General features: G+C 50.7%; 5 protein-coding genes across 5 annotated transcripts; 2 read left to right on the top strand and 3 right to left on the bottom strand.

The window, feature by feature from the left end:
* Nucleotides 1-5,795: 5,795 nt before the first annotated feature.
* Nucleotides 5,796-7,268, bottom strand: PtrM4_135370 (uncharacterized protein; the record flags this gene model as incomplete). Its single annotated transcript, XM_001938382.2, has 1 exon — nucleotides 5,796-7,268. The coding sequence occupies one exon, from the start codon at nucleotides 7,266-7,268 to the stop codon at nucleotides 5,796-5,798; it is 1,473 nt and encodes a 490-aa protein (XP_001938417.2).
* A 1,459-nt stretch (nucleotides 7,269-8,727) lies between these two features.
* On the top strand, nucleotides 8,728-9,543 carry PtrM4_135380 (FAP multi-domain protein; the record flags this gene model as incomplete). The annotated part of the gene is made up of 1 exon (XM_001938381.2): nucleotides 8,728-9,543. The coding sequence occupies one exon, from the start codon at nucleotides 8,728-8,730 to the stop codon at nucleotides 9,541-9,543; it is 816 nt and encodes a 271-aa protein (XP_001938416.1).
* An 831-nt stretch (nucleotides 9,544-10,374) lies between these two features.
* On the top strand, nucleotides 10,375-11,304 carry PtrM4_135390 (SUR7 multi-domain protein; the record flags this gene model as incomplete). The annotated part of the gene is made up of 1 exon (XM_001938380.2): nucleotides 10,375-11,304. One exon carries the CDS (start codon nucleotides 10,375-10,377, stop codon nucleotides 11,302-11,304), a length of 930 nt encoding a protein of 309 aa, XP_001938415.1.
* A 1,713-nt stretch (nucleotides 11,305-13,017) lies between these two features.
* Nucleotides 13,018-14,269, bottom strand: PtrM4_135400 (FRQ1, Ca2+-binding protein (EF-Hand superfamily); the record flags this gene model as incomplete). The annotated part of the gene is made up of 4 exons (XM_066109249.1): nucleotides 13,018-13,096; nucleotides 13,166-13,447; nucleotides 13,501-14,138; nucleotides 14,210-14,269. 4 exons carry the CDS (start codon nucleotides 14,267-14,269, stop codon nucleotides 13,018-13,020), a joined length of 1,059 nt encoding a protein of 352 aa, XP_065960171.1.
* An 808-nt stretch (nucleotides 14,270-15,077) lies between these two features.
* On the bottom strand, nucleotides 15,078-15,854 carry PtrM4_135410 (Atrophin-1 multi-domain protein; the record flags this gene model as incomplete). Its single annotated transcript, XM_066109250.1, has 1 exon — nucleotides 15,078-15,854. One exon carries the CDS (start codon nucleotides 15,852-15,854, stop codon nucleotides 15,078-15,080), a length of 777 nt encoding a protein of 258 aa, XP_065960172.1.
* Between the last annotated feature and the right edge of the window lie 456 nt (nucleotides 15,855-16,310).

Here is a 16,310-nt window from a genome sequence, read left to right on the forward strand (position 1 = left end):
GAGTGATGTTGTTATGGTTGCAACGAGGTGATTTGCGGGCGAATGAACGCATTTATCTGCGTTACGCAAATCTGACTAAGACCACTGTCACTCCACTCCATCATAGTCTGGGAAAGAGATCGCCACGGAACGATATGAATCTACGGTAAGCTAAGACGGCGGCCGTTGGTCACCTGAGCGTTCCGGAAACGGGCCGCTGCCCATCAAAGATGTTATACGAGAAATGATGCTGTCTTACGTGTCACCGCAAAAGCCCCGGATAACGTACCAACCGCGTTTATCTTACGTATGTCACGGCAAGAGGATCGCCGCTGATTATTGGAACCATTATCACGGGACGGGATAGTAGGGTCAAGGTAAGAACATAGTTGTAGTGTAAAGGTCTATGTACGAGAGCGCGGGGGGGATATGTACAGTGGGGTAGCAGGCGCTAGGCCGAGATAGGGATAGGGGCACGTGACCTACAGAGCGCCGAGTTGGTGCCGTGACAACCATACAGCCATCTTATTCCACAGCTGGCGTTGTATATGCGCGTTATGAGCGTGAGATGATTCCAGGAATGAACACGCGGGCTATCCCTTGTCCAGTGAAGAAACCGCGATGCGTTGGGTAACTTTGATCCTAGTGAGTCAATGTCAGACTGTCCAATGCCACGGAACAACGGGCGGGAGGTAACTGAACACGGCTCGATCATGCACTCTGTGTAGACCGATAGTATGGACCAAACTTGAGATCAGGAAGAACGTCAATCGCGATGTTTGACAGAAACTGCGTAGCCTAGCAGCACTTGGCATGCGTACGCCGATCAGCACCTTGGGGAATCTTAGGCGTACCTCCCCCAAAGCACCAACCCCGGACAGCCGGTTCGGCACCATCCGGCTCAGCGGCGTTACAGCAATTGTTCCAGGTCAATGCAGGGCAGACACGTCTCTAAGCGAATGCTTGGTCTTCGGTTGGAATCCGACAGATCTGGCTACCAGTCGATGCCTGCACCTACCTGTCAGCGGATTATCGACGTGGACTCAGAAATGAACCAAGTATTCGGGATTTAAGACTATGCGGGCCCCTGGATTTCTGTTTGACAGCGAGAACTGCGAACACGTTGTGGGTAATCCAAGACGTGATCATATCGGATGAGGACGAAATCAGACAAATGCGCGCAGTATGTCCTCCGTGAATGTTCTCACTCCATTGCCCTCTAATTCAAACATATAAAGCTCAATCTTAGACCTCCAATCCTCCCCTCTTCTACCTTCTTCTTTCGTTTCAAAACTTATTGCTATCATAAAAAGACAAATTCTAAGAGCTCATGTCCAGATTCCTTCCTCTGCAGTCTCACCTTATTCCCACGCACTTCGAAAATGGCAATGCCATTAACACGTGGCCCTCTTCTTCTTTCCACATATACCGCTACTGCTATTACCAAAAAGGACAGCATGGAAACATATGTTTGGAGTGGTCCTCTGCGTTCTTATTGAAATGTCCCAGCTCGACTATAAACTACTGAGGCCAGCACTCCCTCTCTCCTTCTTTCCACATGAACCTACTATCTTCAAAACTACAGCCCTGAAACTGCATGTCTGGAAATGTCCTAAAAATCCATTTAACATTACCGCCACTTAGTTCAAAAGAAATAACACGCAACAGATGACTGAGATGTCTCCTCTCCTCCTCTTACATTCTTTTCTCTAAATGTATTGCTCCTATTAAAATTTTTGCAAAGACAGTCTAATATCTGGACCTTTTCTCTACCTTATAAATCACAGCTACTTGATTAAAAACACACATACAGCAGATATGACTGAGACCTCTCCTCTCCTCTATTACAAATTTACCTAAAATCTACCGCTATCATCAAACCATGATATTGACAAGGAATGTTCGGACTTCCTTTCTGCCTTTTTCTACACAGGTACCTTGAATATTAAACATACAACTACACTTAACATGGCGAAGACCTCTTCTCTCTTTTCCTCCTACTTACTTTACATTCTTAAACTCTACTGCTTTTGTTAAAACGTATATTATGGACTCCTATGTTAAAGTTTCTTCTCTCTATTTCTACACCACTATTCAATCCAAAATGAACACAAAAAGTTGAATGACAGGGACCCCTCCTATTCTCCTCTCACCTTCCTCTATCTTCAAAAATCTACTGCTTTTACCAAAAGACAACACTGGTAAGCCATGTCCAGACCTCTCCTCCGCCGTCTTCTACCCCATTATTGTCGAACTTCAAAACATCCTGATCTGCACCTCATGGCCGAGAAGTCCTCTCCCTTTCTTTCCTCCTTATTTTGTATAAATCATGGCTAGTATAAAAAGAATGAGAGTAGTGTCGGCCATAGGGCTTATCCCTTGGCTCCTCCTTAGGCAACCAGGCAGCCACCCATTTACCCGCTAGTACCTTTACGGCCTAGCTCCTTCACTCCATCTTCCCACTGCGCATATAGACCTCTTTCCAACAGTTCTAATACGACATGATTCTCCCCAACCTTGACGCTTGACAAGTAGGTATGCATGTATGACCATCCCTCTACCAACTAGACTCCGCAACAATCAATTCAATCCGGTCACTCTCCTAGACCCACTTACCTATCTAGGTAGGGCTTAAACTCCTATAGGTAACTACTAGGCTTAAAGCGGTAATCAATCAATCCAATCTGAACCTTCTAGGACCCACTTAATTGATTGTTGCGGACTGTGCTACCAACCCTCTGAAAAATCACCGTAGTTAGCCTGTATGTCCAGCCCTGCCTTTCCCGTATCCTGTACTACTCCCTGAAATGTCCTTCAAAACAATTTCCAAGAACGTACCTTCAAGAAACCACATGTATAGTGTGTTGTGTTCTTTTGGTTTTCTGTACCTAAACCTTCTACCCCTACCACGAACACACATGTTTTGCGTGTTATGTCGTTTTAATTTTCTATAACTACCCCCTCTACCCATTCGTTCCTCCATCCCAAACAGTCGCAAATTTCCCTCATACTTCTTTACCTAGGTATTTCGCAACCCTCTCAAAAACACATACATGGATCTGTTGGTCGTTTTGAAAAAAAAGAGAAGGGAGAAGAAGAAACGCATAGCACCATAGCTATATGGTTTTGGAAGTTTGAACTATTAGAGTAGAGTAGGAGTGTGATAGGGAAGGGAAGACAAGGGGAGATAACTCTGCGAAGATGTTTTTGTACTCTTTGTTTACGCTAGTACGGATAAGAGCGGGAGGGAGGTAAGGTGGGTAGACAATCAACATAGCTCTAGCATATGCCTTTTTGATACGTGACACGTGACACGTGACACGTATGCGCGTAAAGCGGGAGGGGGGGCGTGTATATAAGCCCCCCTCCCCATCTCCTTCTCTTCCTTCTTCTTCCTTCCTACATCCCACTCTCAAAATTCTAAAATTCCAAAACATTAAAATTTACTCCAGAGCTGAGAATGTCCTGTTCCCTCCTGCTTCTACCCTTCTAAAAATTCTAAAATGATACTGTCATTTTTGTATGTCCTTGCAAAATAAAACAGTAGTGGAAAGGGACAATGTGTGGGAGAAGAGAGAGAAAGAGAGTGTGTGTGGTTTCTTACACTCTACACTCTACTATGAAAACTCTAAAATTCTAAACTTCTAAATATCAAAAGTCACCGCAGAACCTTTTATGTCCTATTCTCTCCTCTTCCCCCGCCCTTCTAATGAGCCTAGAAAGTCCAAAAACCAAGCCTTTATGTTTCAATGCCCTTGCGAAATAAAACGATAGGGGGATGGGAGGATGTATGGGGGAGGTGACGGAAGGGTTTCTTACACTTTATACTCTGCACTCTACTCTTAAATTTTCCGATTTCCAAAACACTAAAATTTGTCGATAAGCTCGGCATGTCCTCTTCCCTCCTCTTCCCCCGCCCTTCTAAAAAGCCTAGAAAGTCCAAAATCAAGACTTTAACATTGAATGTCCTTGCAAAACAAAAAGTGACTAGAAGAGGAAGAATATGTAGGAGAAGAGAGAGGGTGGTGTTTTCCAAACTATGTTAAAAAGCTAAAAAGATATAATTCAAATTCCTCAAAACAAGCGTCGGAAGGTTCCATGTCCTCGCGGAATAGAACGATAGAGGAATTGATGGATGTGGGAGAAGAGAGAAGAGAGAAGGGTGTTTTCCTAAGCTATATTAAATAGCTAAAAAGATGTAATTTAGATTCTTCATAACATCTAAACAAGTTTCCATGTCCTTGCGAGATAAAAAGTCTGTTAAAGAGGGGGAGTGTGTGGGAGAAGAGAGAGAGGAGTTGTTTTCTAAACTGTGTTAAAAAGCTACATAGATGTGATTCAAAAAAAAGCAGCGAGAAACCTGATGTCCTGAGTGGGATGACTGCGATGGATGTAAATTTATTGTCACGTGCGCTTCTGTATTTCTAAAACGTAGCTACTACTTTCATGACCTGCTGCAGCGCGCTTCCTGAATTTTTCTAAAAAAAAGTTCACCCAAAAATGAGTCATGTGATGGCCTAAAAGGTCCTGAGATGTGAGTGAGGGATTAGAGCCAGTCGTTCACACCATTTTCCCCAAACTCCCAACACGTTCCCATTCAGCCAGCCAGCCAGCCAGTCCACTGAACCACACCTCCGTTGCACGTCCCTCACACACGCCATTAGTGTTTCTGCCGCTGTAACCGCTGTAACCGCCCACTACCTACCACCCGTCCAATCTAACCCCACCCTTCCATCACAAACCCAAACTCAAATCCAACATGTCACGACACCACCTCCCATCACCAGACAGACCAACCACTCACAAATCCAAATCCAACCCCTTCTCTACACACACACACACACACACCTCCCTAACAACCTCCCGCCCCGAACCTTGACCCTTTCATCACCCCTCCACCTCCACACCCACGTGTCGGCGGAACTCAAAAACAAAATCCCCGGCCCTGTGTATAGTTCGAACTAAGTAAAACACCAAGCCAAAAAGTCCTAGCGCCATATTTTCGTCCATGTACCGTGTATGTACAAACCACCCGTCTAAGCGAATCATGATTCATGAATCCGCGTGTGTGCCGTCACCCGTTTTATTCTTAGTTCCATTCCTTCTCTTTCGGACTCGTAAATGGCTGGCTGGTTCAGAAAGGGAGGGGGTCAAAGCGTAAGTAAGTTTGCGACGGGCTGGTGTCGATCGGCTAAAGTAAGTAAGTAGTAGTGCAGTGGGGAAAAAGGTGGGACGGGAACTATGAAAAAAGTACAAGCGAATTTCATTTCAAGGGCGGGCTAGGTTGTGTGACGGGAGGACGTCGCTTGCATGGGCTAGATGCCGTGTGAGGGACATTACATGCCGTGTGATTGACAACTGAAACTTCGAAAACTTGCTTGGGTGCGACGAACGAGTGAACCTTCCTGAACCCTGAATAGGCTATATATACCATAGCAATCTTGGAAACGTACATGTATGAGAAATAGAAATCAACCGTTATTCTTTTTTACCTGAGAGCATGAATGCGTGTTGGTGAGACGTGGGAATAGGGAATAGATGAGAAGATTCGTAAATGGGTATCTATATAAAGGAAACTGGTCGCCCGAGAAGACGCTGCCGAAAACGATGCCGAAAAGGCTGCCGTACATGATGCTCGCTGAAACAAGGAAAATGCCAAATGAAAGCCGCTAATCACAGAAAGTATGTACACAATTTTTCGACGCCGGGACTAGGATCCGAGTGTCTGAGGCGCACCGGCCGAAGATCGTCGAGGATTTCAGGGTGGAGCTACCCACTGGGTGTTAGTGAATGCAAACAAGCCTTGCCTGCAAAGCTTATCCTCTTGCTACAACCCGCTGAAACATCGATAGTCGACTTTTCTTGGGCTTACCTGTCGTCTCCTTTGGCTCATCCCACGGTAAAACGTCATTGATTTGCAGCCGTCTACCCAGTCCGAGACGTTCGCGCGGAGACTTGTACCAGTGCTTGGACAGTTCAGATGGGGCAATGGTGGAAGGCGCAATTGAATAGGAATCCTCGTTATCATCGTTGTCGTCGTCTTCATAGTCTTGGGCTAGGTCTTCGGTACTAGCCATTGAGGCTTCGTACAGGGTTGGCAGTGTTGGAACTGATGGCGTCCGCTTGTACGGTGGTGCAAATCGCTGAACAGGTGGTGGTCCCATGGGCCGACTGAAGTTTTGGATATTTTTTGAAGGGGAGTAATGAGGGATGGATGATTGAGCAAAGGGTGATTCAGAACGCATAAGTGGTTCACTGTTGCGGCGCTCTACACCAGGCTGCGGCTGGAACAGGAAGTCGTGTGATTCCGGCACATTCGACGTGTTTTCTCCGTGCATTGGACGGTCGTTTAGCTTCCTGAAGATGGCGTCGGCAGTATCCATGACAACAGTGTCGGCCGATGTGGTGGACGAGGCCGGCGAGTGCGGCCTAGAGTCTATCATTTCGTCCATGCTTGGCCGATGGCTGGAAGTTGAGTCTGAGATACGAATAGGTGATTGGTCCTCGGTCTCTTGAATCGGACTAGACGCTAGCGGCGCTTCTGGAGCGTGGTAGGAAATGTCCGGGAGATCAGTGGTTGACAGTGAAGAACCAAATTGATTGTTGAGGTTCGAGATGGAAGCCGAAGCGACGGAGTTTGGTGGGTTGCGGGTACCGTCAGTTAATATAGAAAATCCTGAATCGTTCCACGGAGCGACCTTGAGAGGCGAGCTCGGTGAGCCTCTAGACGACAGATTTCGGTTATCCTTTGTGGGTCCGCTGGAGGTGATGTTACGGTTTTGTTTGAAGACCTCAGGCACGCCGTCCCATTTCGAATTGACCTTGGGAACGGTGGGAGGAAGTTTCTGGCCGACAAAGTTTGTGGAGATTCCTGATTGCGGTGAAGTCCTTCCGGCGGCGGCGTTTTGTTTGCGCTGTTGCTCGGCAAATTGCTCCAACGCGACTTGGGATGGCTCCTTCAAGGAAAGGAAGCCGAGCACGGAGCTAGACTTTTTCTTCTTCTTCGATGACTTTGAGTCATTGGAAGACGAACGACTTGGCGTTATGGAAGCCAGACTGGATGACGTCAGGCTGGTAGTGTCGAAGGACGGGTGGAAGATAGTCGAGGTTTGAGCGTTTGTATCCGTGGTGGTGGGCGGCTCTTGACTGAATGTAGAGTGGGGCCCAAGACGATGGGAAATTGGTAGTGAGACAAAGGCTTTGCTGTCGGTCGGCACCAGATTTCTGTACTTTAGCTTAGGCATGCGCGCAGGCGGGGGCTGCGCTGTTAAGTCTACGTTCGGGGCCATGGTGATTTCGGCCAGGTGGGCCGGTTGGAGTTTAGCGGTCAGTCTGTGTCAGGCCTATCTGCGCTTGATTGGCAGGCTGTGGCCTGGGCGTCACGCATTGCATGTGAATGGAGGGTAGGGGACGTCGAGCAGTACGAGTGCGAGACTTGGATGGCATCAAGAAGTACTAGACCATGGTTGCAGTGCCGTTGGTTGACGATGGAGTAACGGGCACATGCGGTCCAAGCTGGGGTTCTGCAAGCAGCAGGTGCGATTGAAGCCATCATCGCTTAGACGAGCAACAACGGCTCAGGGCACCGACGGGTTTGAGCGACGGAAATAGAGATGTGATGTTTGATAATCTGATTGTGGGTGTCGACGCAAGCCCACGCAGCGCCGCGTATCCGACTAGCACTATTGGCCGACATGTGCTGGCTGGCTGAGTGAGAGTATCTTGAGTGGCTTTTCCCACGCGCTGATCCTTGCAGCCGTCTGAACTACACAAAGGTTCCCTAGGCCAGGACTTGTGAGTGCGTGGACAGGCTTTGGATTTCAGCCTGGAAACGGTAGCAGGTGGGCAGCTGCCTCAAATGAGCGCACTGACGCCGTGTTGACGCCCATACCGCCTTTTTGGCCCTGGCCACCTCTGCAGCGGTGACCCTCTGATAACTTCGGTTGGCATTCTGCTCGACCAGTTGACGGCGGAGACGGGCATGGACATGACAGAGCGGACAGGGAAGGACCGAAGCGTTGCGCAGGCTCGGTCTGAGACATGGCACGCAATGCATCTACGTACGGCAGTTAGTCATCTGTCAGTCGTGATGAACCGCAGGTGAGAGTTAGAGTTTGGCGGGTTAGTCAGCGCCGTCACATGACCGAACCTTTTTGAATTACATGATGCGCATGTGTAGCTGGATGTGAGGACGGTCTAGACGGTTCTCGTTCAGACTGTAACCGTGGTCACAACGATGCATACTGCACACTACAAGCCATGGACCATACAGACGATTGACAAAAGCCTTCATCTCTAGGGGGTGGCGAGCTTTGCAACGGCAACTGTGTGCATGGCGTCGCAAGAGATAGACGAGATCGACTGCCTCCTTCCGAGTTCCCGTTGAGCCGACTCTTAACCACAGGGATTTGTCTTCCGCACGCCGGCACCGGCATCCGCACAACCTCAACCAAGCGTAAACAGCCTGACTTTTGGCACGCGCAATCTTGTATTACACCATCCGCGACAAAACTGGTTCCAAATCACATCTGGTATGGACGGGCGAGACGCAAGTCTAGACAGCGCCTAATCGCCGCCACCACGCGGCGAACACGCCCGGAGATTTACCATCAGACCAGAGACCCCTCAGGTCGACGTCTGGCCTAACCTCACACCCACTGCAGCTTGGTCGCTGGTCGCCGGTCGCCGATCGCCATCTTGCGAGCCCTCTCTGGCCTTGCGCCTGGAGTTGACTCTCCCCACGCCGCCATGCCAGCGCTTTTGGTCGATACGAATGCACGGCCAGCCTCGTCCAGCGACGCCTCGGTCGCTTCTGCGCATTCAGGAACCCGCTCCAAATCTCCTACTCCAGACCGTCCGCCTGTGTCACCTCTCACGCCCACGGCCACTGTTGCCCAGCTAGCTCCCGTCGAGCGCACTGAACCCCGACCCCGCCCTGCCCCTCCACCTACGGCCACCTTCAGACCGCAACCCCCGGCTGTAGCCATTTCTGAGAGCGACAATCCAGATGCCATCGCCCTCCGTTCCGCCATATCCATCCTGCAGCTGCAGCGCGAGAAGAGCAAGCGCGACCTGAAAGCCCTGGACGAGCTCAAGGCCGTCGCCGTAGCCAACCCCGAAGCTTTTGTGCGGTCGCTGCAAGAGCAACGTGCCCAGGCCTCGCAGTCGTACCAGGACGTCCTCACTCCAACACTAGCAGGTCTTACCGACCCAGTACGCACTGACGATGAACGACCAAGCAGTGCTGATGCGCGCAAGGACTCCACCCAGGAAGTAAAGCCAGAGCCGCCCAAGTTCCCCGCCATCCCCCAGCCGCAAAACATAGTGCGCTGCCCGCCCATCAACTGGGACAAGTACCACGTTGTCGGAGAGTCACTGGACAAGATGCATGAAGAGCAAAAGAAATGGCCTGGCTCGTCTGAGCCTCCGCGCACAAAATCCGGCCAACGAGCGCCGCCGCACTCAGTAACGGCGCCTTACTCGCCATTCACAGATGGGATAAGTGCGGGGTCGTCGTCAGCAACAACACAACCTCCAAAGCACCCGAAGAAGTCACCGTCTTGAAGGCCGGGTAGCACCGAGCTTGGGCGATCCCATGACTCTTTATCAATACACCGACATCTACAACGATTCACCCAACAACCCAACAGCACATGCTCGCGTACAACCCAAGGCGCTTATGATAGACGAAGCCTCACGGATAGAAGATGAGGAACATCGATAGATGCGAATACAAACTGTTTAGAGAACCATGGTAATCTGTAAAGTGCCTTCAGCCCTACCCATTGCTGCTGTGGTCCCAGATACGCAGGTGCGGCTGTGTACCCCACCCACTCCACGTGGCCGTGTTGCAAGCGCCACACTTGCGTATACCAATGCATGCCGTTCCACTCTGAATCCTTCGTATCTACTTCTCGGTCTCTCTTGAGACCATCTTGCTCGTATCTTCCCTCGTCGCCCACCCAACCATTGCGACGTTCCTGCCTGCACCCCCTGCTTGGCTGCTTCGCTTAGCGCTGCACCTACGTCATCAGCTCAGGGTCTAGAAAACAAATGCCCAGCAACACGTCAACACGGTGGTCGGTGTGGTGAAAACCTTGATTCTTCACCCAAAAGCCCTTGTTTTGGGGGTTAAAGCGCCGTTGACTATAGATATGCTACTCGCGTGTGGCTGCGCCATGGCTGGGACCCTTGGAAGTGACGTCCACGTCTTTGGTCGATGCGGTCGCACTATTGCGCGCCTCTATAAGTGAATGAATGTTCCACTAGTGACTGGTCTTTGTCTGTCTTTGACACATTCCGCGTTGTTGTCTTTTTTTTTTCCAACGCTGAGGTTTGGAGCAACTTCGTTCACTCTACATTCCTCATACACTACACTCTGCGACAACCACAACGATGCGGTTCCTAGCCATCCTCCCAGTGCTATGCTGCACAGCAGCCCTCATCCTCTCCTTCCTCTGCCTCTTCGCCGGCCACAAAAAGGGCTTCATGGAAGACTATTCCCTAATCACGCTCAACACGTCGGCCGTGGGCGAAAACATCATCACCAGACCTTCCTCGTCCTCGTCCACCCTCCAGAACCTCTGGGACCTAATCCCCGACTCCATCACCGACGGCGTAACAAACGAAATCAACGAACAAGTCGACAAATTCCGCGAGCGTGTCGGCATCCAAGACTTCTACTCCGCTCACCTGCTCAACTACTGCGAGGGCCAATACACACCGGGCGAAAAAGCAAACGCCACACTCTCCGAATCCGACATTAGTAAAAACGTTACCGAGTGCTCGAAATCGCGGGCGACGTATAAATTCAACCCTACGCAGATTATTCAGTCTGCTCTTGATAAATCGGGCGTCGATGTCACGCTGTCGGACTTGAACTGGCCAGAGGACCTGCAAAACGGCATCGACGCTTTAAACGCCCTCATGGCTGCCATGTTCGTCCTCTACGTGCTTGCCATCTGTCTAATCTTCCTCACCTTGGTCGCATCCGCCCTCTCCTTTTTCCTAGCCACAACATCACGACTCACGCCGTGTGTAAACTTCCTCCTCGCTCTCCTTGCCTTTTTGGCGATTGGCCTGGCAAGTGCGCTTGTGACGGCGGTTATGGTAAAGGGAACGGATGTGCTTAATGAACATGGCGATGCTGTGGGCTTGGAGGCGGATCGCGGAAACAAGTTTTTGGCAATTACGTGGGCGGCCACGGGGCTGATGTTTGTGGCTGTTGTTGCGTGGGTGGTGGGCTTTTGTGTTAGGCCAAGGGAGAAGAGGAGGGGGTATGGGGAGAAGGCGCAGATGGCGCAGCATAGGAATGCTTATGATTAGGCGGGGTGGTTCTACCGAATAAGGACGAGGTAGATTGCATAAAGCGCCCCTTTTTTTTTTGGGGGGGGGGGGGGGTGTGGGTGTGGTGAGTTGGGGGGAGTGTGGTGGTTGTTTTTCCCACTCTTTCCTTTCCTTTGTCTTGTTTTGTTCCGTTTCAGCGACGACGATGGCATGTCAGAATGATGTTTTATGTCTTTCCTTTATTACGAGTTTTTAGTCAGATACCCCGACCGATGGAGGATGCATAAGTGTGGATTTAGCGATCAAATATGAAGAATGATAGTTTAAAAAGATATAAAAAAATACTTGTCTAGCTCTGTCTGTTGTGTTGCTACGTAAATATAGTGGCGCTACGATATCCATGCGTACAGCACTTCGTCGCCGTTGGTACAAACACACCTACTCTAACCATAGGGTTTGGTTTACTGCTGGCACGCCATGTATCGAGCCATCACACAACCTCACCTGGACACTTACTCATCTTGAACAACGAACTCAGTATACTCATACGCATTACACGTCATCCTGCATGCACAGCCTTGTCACCTCCTACATCTACATCTGCATCTCCCCACCCCATCTCCCTCCTCCTCTCCTCTTCCTCACCATTTTCTCCACAACCCCACATCTTCATCTCCATCTTCAAAGCCCCATACAACCTGTTTACCAAACACCCTATTTCCCAAACATTATCAGTAATACAGGCAGCCAAAATGTCCCGCCTCCCAGATAGCTACACCTACTACAGCCACAGCCACAGTCGCAGTCGCACTCACAGACCATCTTCCACACCCCCATACACCCAAACCCAAACACCAGACTCCCACCGCTATGATACCTCAGCGTAAGCCCCCGCCCCTTTCCTTCCACCATCAACTAACACACACCCAGCCACACCTACGGCCCAACATTCGACACCCTCTCCTACCGCGAAACCCCCTCCTCCGCCTCCGGAGAAACAGTAAGACGCTATGTATACCGGCATGCTGGATCAGGCAGGGAGGTTCGGAGGTACGAGAGTGATTATGAGCCTGAGCGTGAAACCGAATATCAAAGCAGAAGTGGGGGTGGTGATGTTTTGTATTATAGGAGTAGTAGTCTTGATCGTGACAGAGATGACGATAGGGGGAGGAGAAGGGAGAGGAGGAGGGAGGATACTGAGTGGGATAGAGGTAGTGGACGGAGTGGAAGGTTAAGAAGGACGAGGTCGTGGAGGGATGTTTTGAGATTTTGGTGAAGAAGCAGAACACCTGGTTGACAGGAAGCAAGTAGGAAGTGAGGAAACGAGCAAGTTGTATGCAAACAGATGAATGAATGGAAATGTTACTCGTCTCGGGTATCTAAAATCTGCCTTTGATTTCACTTCCGCTTCCATATGATAGAGTGCATATGACTCACTACAAAGCCCACCCTTTCACCACATATATACCTCAAAGTTGAAATATAAAATTCGTCATTCGTGTGTCTTTTGGAAACAACGCCATACACGCGAGGAAGGGAGGGAGGGAGGGGAGGGAACCAGAGGTTGTGATTCCAAAGTCTTCCCTCGTGTATTTCTCTGGAAACAACGCTAATCCGTCCGATTCAACTAGCTGGCTGGTTGAGTGGCAGGCAGACGAGACCAAGACCAAGACCGTAGGCGGATCTCGGTATTCCAAATCAGGGCCTGTGTGTATCCAATATAGCTTCTCATTCACCGCTGACGGATGATTTCTAGTAAAGTCCGGTATCAGTGGTGGCCGAAATCGAGTTGAAGAGGAACAAAGCTTGCGCACCTGTGAGAAATTCCTCGCTGTAAAAAAAACGTCATTAGCCAAAACTTCCAAACCCCCCCCCCCAATCACTTGCAGAAAGAACTTACAAGCTCAACGTAATATACCCATCACGATCCTCATCATACTTCTTAAACACATCCGTCATGCGCTTCAAACTAATACACGCCTGCACAAACAAATCAAAACTCAACCCGTTGCGCGAATCCCGCTCGTACGTGCGATACAGCAGCGCGACGAATTGCTGCGACAGACGGTAGCCAAACGCCACGAGCGCTTCGTTGAACTCTGGGTATGATATGTTGCCGCTGTGGTCCTGGTCGAAGCGGTCGAAGAGGCTGCGCCAGGCGGAGAGGAAACCCCATAGGCCACTATATCAACTTAGCGTTACGAGTCTCGAATAAAGGCAGTGGGAGATATCTACCAGAATTCATCGAAATTGACGGTACCGGAGCGGTTAGTGTCGAACATGCGAATCATCATGCGTACGGTATGCGGGTCAAAAGGAGTCCAATCGCCATTGACAAGAGCGGTTCGCAACTCCGCTTCTGTAAGCTCACCACTCTCTACCACACATATAACATTAGCAATCTTCTCCCTCAATTCAAACTCGACGAACATACTATTCTTATCCACCGCCCCAAACAACCGCCACAAAGCCTCGCGATCATTCCCATCTCTCGGCAGCGACGGCGCAGGCGTAGGCGGCGGCCGACTCTGCTGCGCAAGCTGCGGCCTACCGTGGTAACCCTGCGGCGGGGGTCCATGGCCGTAGTTTGCAGGTGGAGGCGATCCTACGCCTAGTTTGTTGTCCATTCGTGAGTCGTACCGGTTCTCGTAGCGCGGGTCGTTGAATGCGCCGGGAGGGGGTCTGCTTTCATATCCTCCAACACCACCAACGGCGCCGCGGCCACCACCGCCGCCGTAGCGCTCGTCGGGGCGCGCGTCGTATCTCTGGCTGGGGAGCGCGGGCGGCGGCTTATTGTATTCCGGGCGGGCGGAGCTGGTGCGTGGTGGGCGCGTGGCCGAGGCAGGTGAGTTTTGCGACATCATGGCCGCTGCCTGGAGTATCTATGTCAGCCAAGCAAGCAAGCAAGTGTTTTGTATAAAGAATGAAAAAAAAACCCCCCCACCTGATCTGGCTCTGCATGCATCGGCAACCTGTCCGGGTTGAAGCCTTTGTTGTATGCCATGGTTACTTCAAGCTGTGTCGTTGGTGTTGTGTTGTGTTGTGTAGATGTTCGCAAGGATCGCGGCCTGATATATGAATGTGACACTGACACGGAATCGGGTCGAGCAAGTAACAGTCAGCTGGACAGGCGAAGTCTTTTTGGCAGGTAGATGCCAGCAGATGACGGTCAAAGCAAGATGCGGCTCCAGCGATCAAAGCCCAACCCCTTCACAGCCCATCTGCGGCTGATACCACCCGCGAACCCTTGGACAAGCGTAGGCGCAGCGGGGCACTGGCTTGGCCCTATGACGCTGTACCCGTACCGCTCACCGCAGAAGGTTTTTGTGTCCCGCAATACAACAGCGGGCGCAGTCGGGCGCACTGCTCAGCTCTCGGACATGGCAGTCCAGCCGACTCCCGAAGGCTCGCTTTTAGGCCAAGACAGGGTTGGCATGTCAGAGTTGGGTTCACGTTTCAGCCTTGGTGGTTCGGTGGGTTTTCTGGACAACATCCGACTTGTCATTTGATTATCTACAAAAAAAGAATTTACGCTTCTCTCCACCCGTCTTCTTCTTCGTCATCATGCAATGGTTTGGTATGCCGAAGAATACCATAAGTGCAATCGTCAAATTGTGAACAGAAGTGAGGACAAAATATCGTGGGTATCCAACGCCCCTGCCAAAACCTACAGAAAATCAAGAATGTATGGGTAAAAGGTATGCATCGAGCGTCGCTAGCTCTCAAGTGAATACCAAACAAGATGAAGAGTAAAACCAAACATATGCCAGTACAAATACAGCGCTGCACAACTGCACGAGCAAAGAAATCGCTCAAGTCTTGACCCTCTTCTGACTTCCATCATCTGAGCCCTGGTCAGACGTCTTCCGCTTACGATCTGCAGAGTCATCGCGCGCGAAACTCGGTCCGTTCGGGGCTACTGGTGTTTGGAATGTCAAGGGACTTGGCAGCATGTTGGAGTCGCGGCCAAAACCCCACTCGGGGTAAAAGCTCGAAGGCGAGGGAAGTAGTCCGTTCTCAACAAAACGGCTGGGAAGTGCCGAGATTGGGGTTTCCATATCATTGCGACTTCCATACGAATTACTGTTCGATGGCGGTGGAGGACGAGCAAAGGGATTCGGGGGACCAGTCGCACCAGCACTTAGTAGTGAGTTGGCGCTGGGTGAAGGAGGCGGTAAGACGACACCAGAAGAATGTGATGCATCAGTGCTTCGTCCAGGGGTTGCACCTGTTGTGCCAGAATCCTTTGGAGAGGAGTCGGCAGTAGCACTGCCAGCATCCGAGTGTTCGCTAGGGATCTGCACTCTCAGTCTCGGCTTACTCTCACCCATGCGCAGACTGTTGGTTCGCGTTGGCGGTGGGATGGCTGGCATTGAAGACGTGGATTGTGTTCGTTGTGGCACTTGCTGCATGGACAATGGTGAGGGCTGGGGCTGAGGTTTAGGCTCCCCGTTTGGTTGCGACCGCGACATGGAAGCCACGTCAATGGACTGTGAACGATTCTCCTGTTTGATGAAAGGAATGTCTCCGCGTGGTGCGTTGGCATTGATATTGCTGCTGCTGCTACTTCCCCAATGCGCTGCAAGCATGGATTGGCTGTCATCAATGGGCGTGAAGATGCTGTGCCTAGCGGACGCATGAAGAGGCTTTGGCTGTGGCAGAGGCGGGCTTTGGAAATCATTTTGCGGAGATGGGACCGTTAAAGTGGGTGGTTGCGGGCGCTCTGGCTGTGGCTGAGACACTTGTGGAGGTGGCGGCGGCGGCGGCTGTTGTTGCTGCTGCTGTTGCTGTTGCTGTTGCTGTTGCTGTTGCTGTTGTTGTTGTTGTTGCTGCTGTACTACTTGTGCCTGAGCCTGTGCTTGAGCTTGCGCCTGCTGTGCTTGCTGTTCTTGCTGGTGCTGATGCTGTTGCTGCTGTTGATGTTGCTGCTGTTGTTGCTGTTGCTGCTGTTGTTGCTGTTGCTGCTGTTGAAACGTGGGTGGCATTGATTGGCGGCGTTGCTGCTCATGTTGCATATATTGAACCTGCGAATGTGTGGGCATGGG

Source organism: Pyrenophora tritici-repentis, chromosome 8, assembly GCF_003171515.1.
Source record: "Pyrenophora tritici-repentis strain M4 chromosome 8, whole genome shotgun sequence".
NCBI classification, from domain to species: Eukaryota; Fungi; Ascomycota; class Dothideomycetes; order Pleosporales; family Pleosporaceae; genus Pyrenophora; species Pyrenophora tritici-repentis.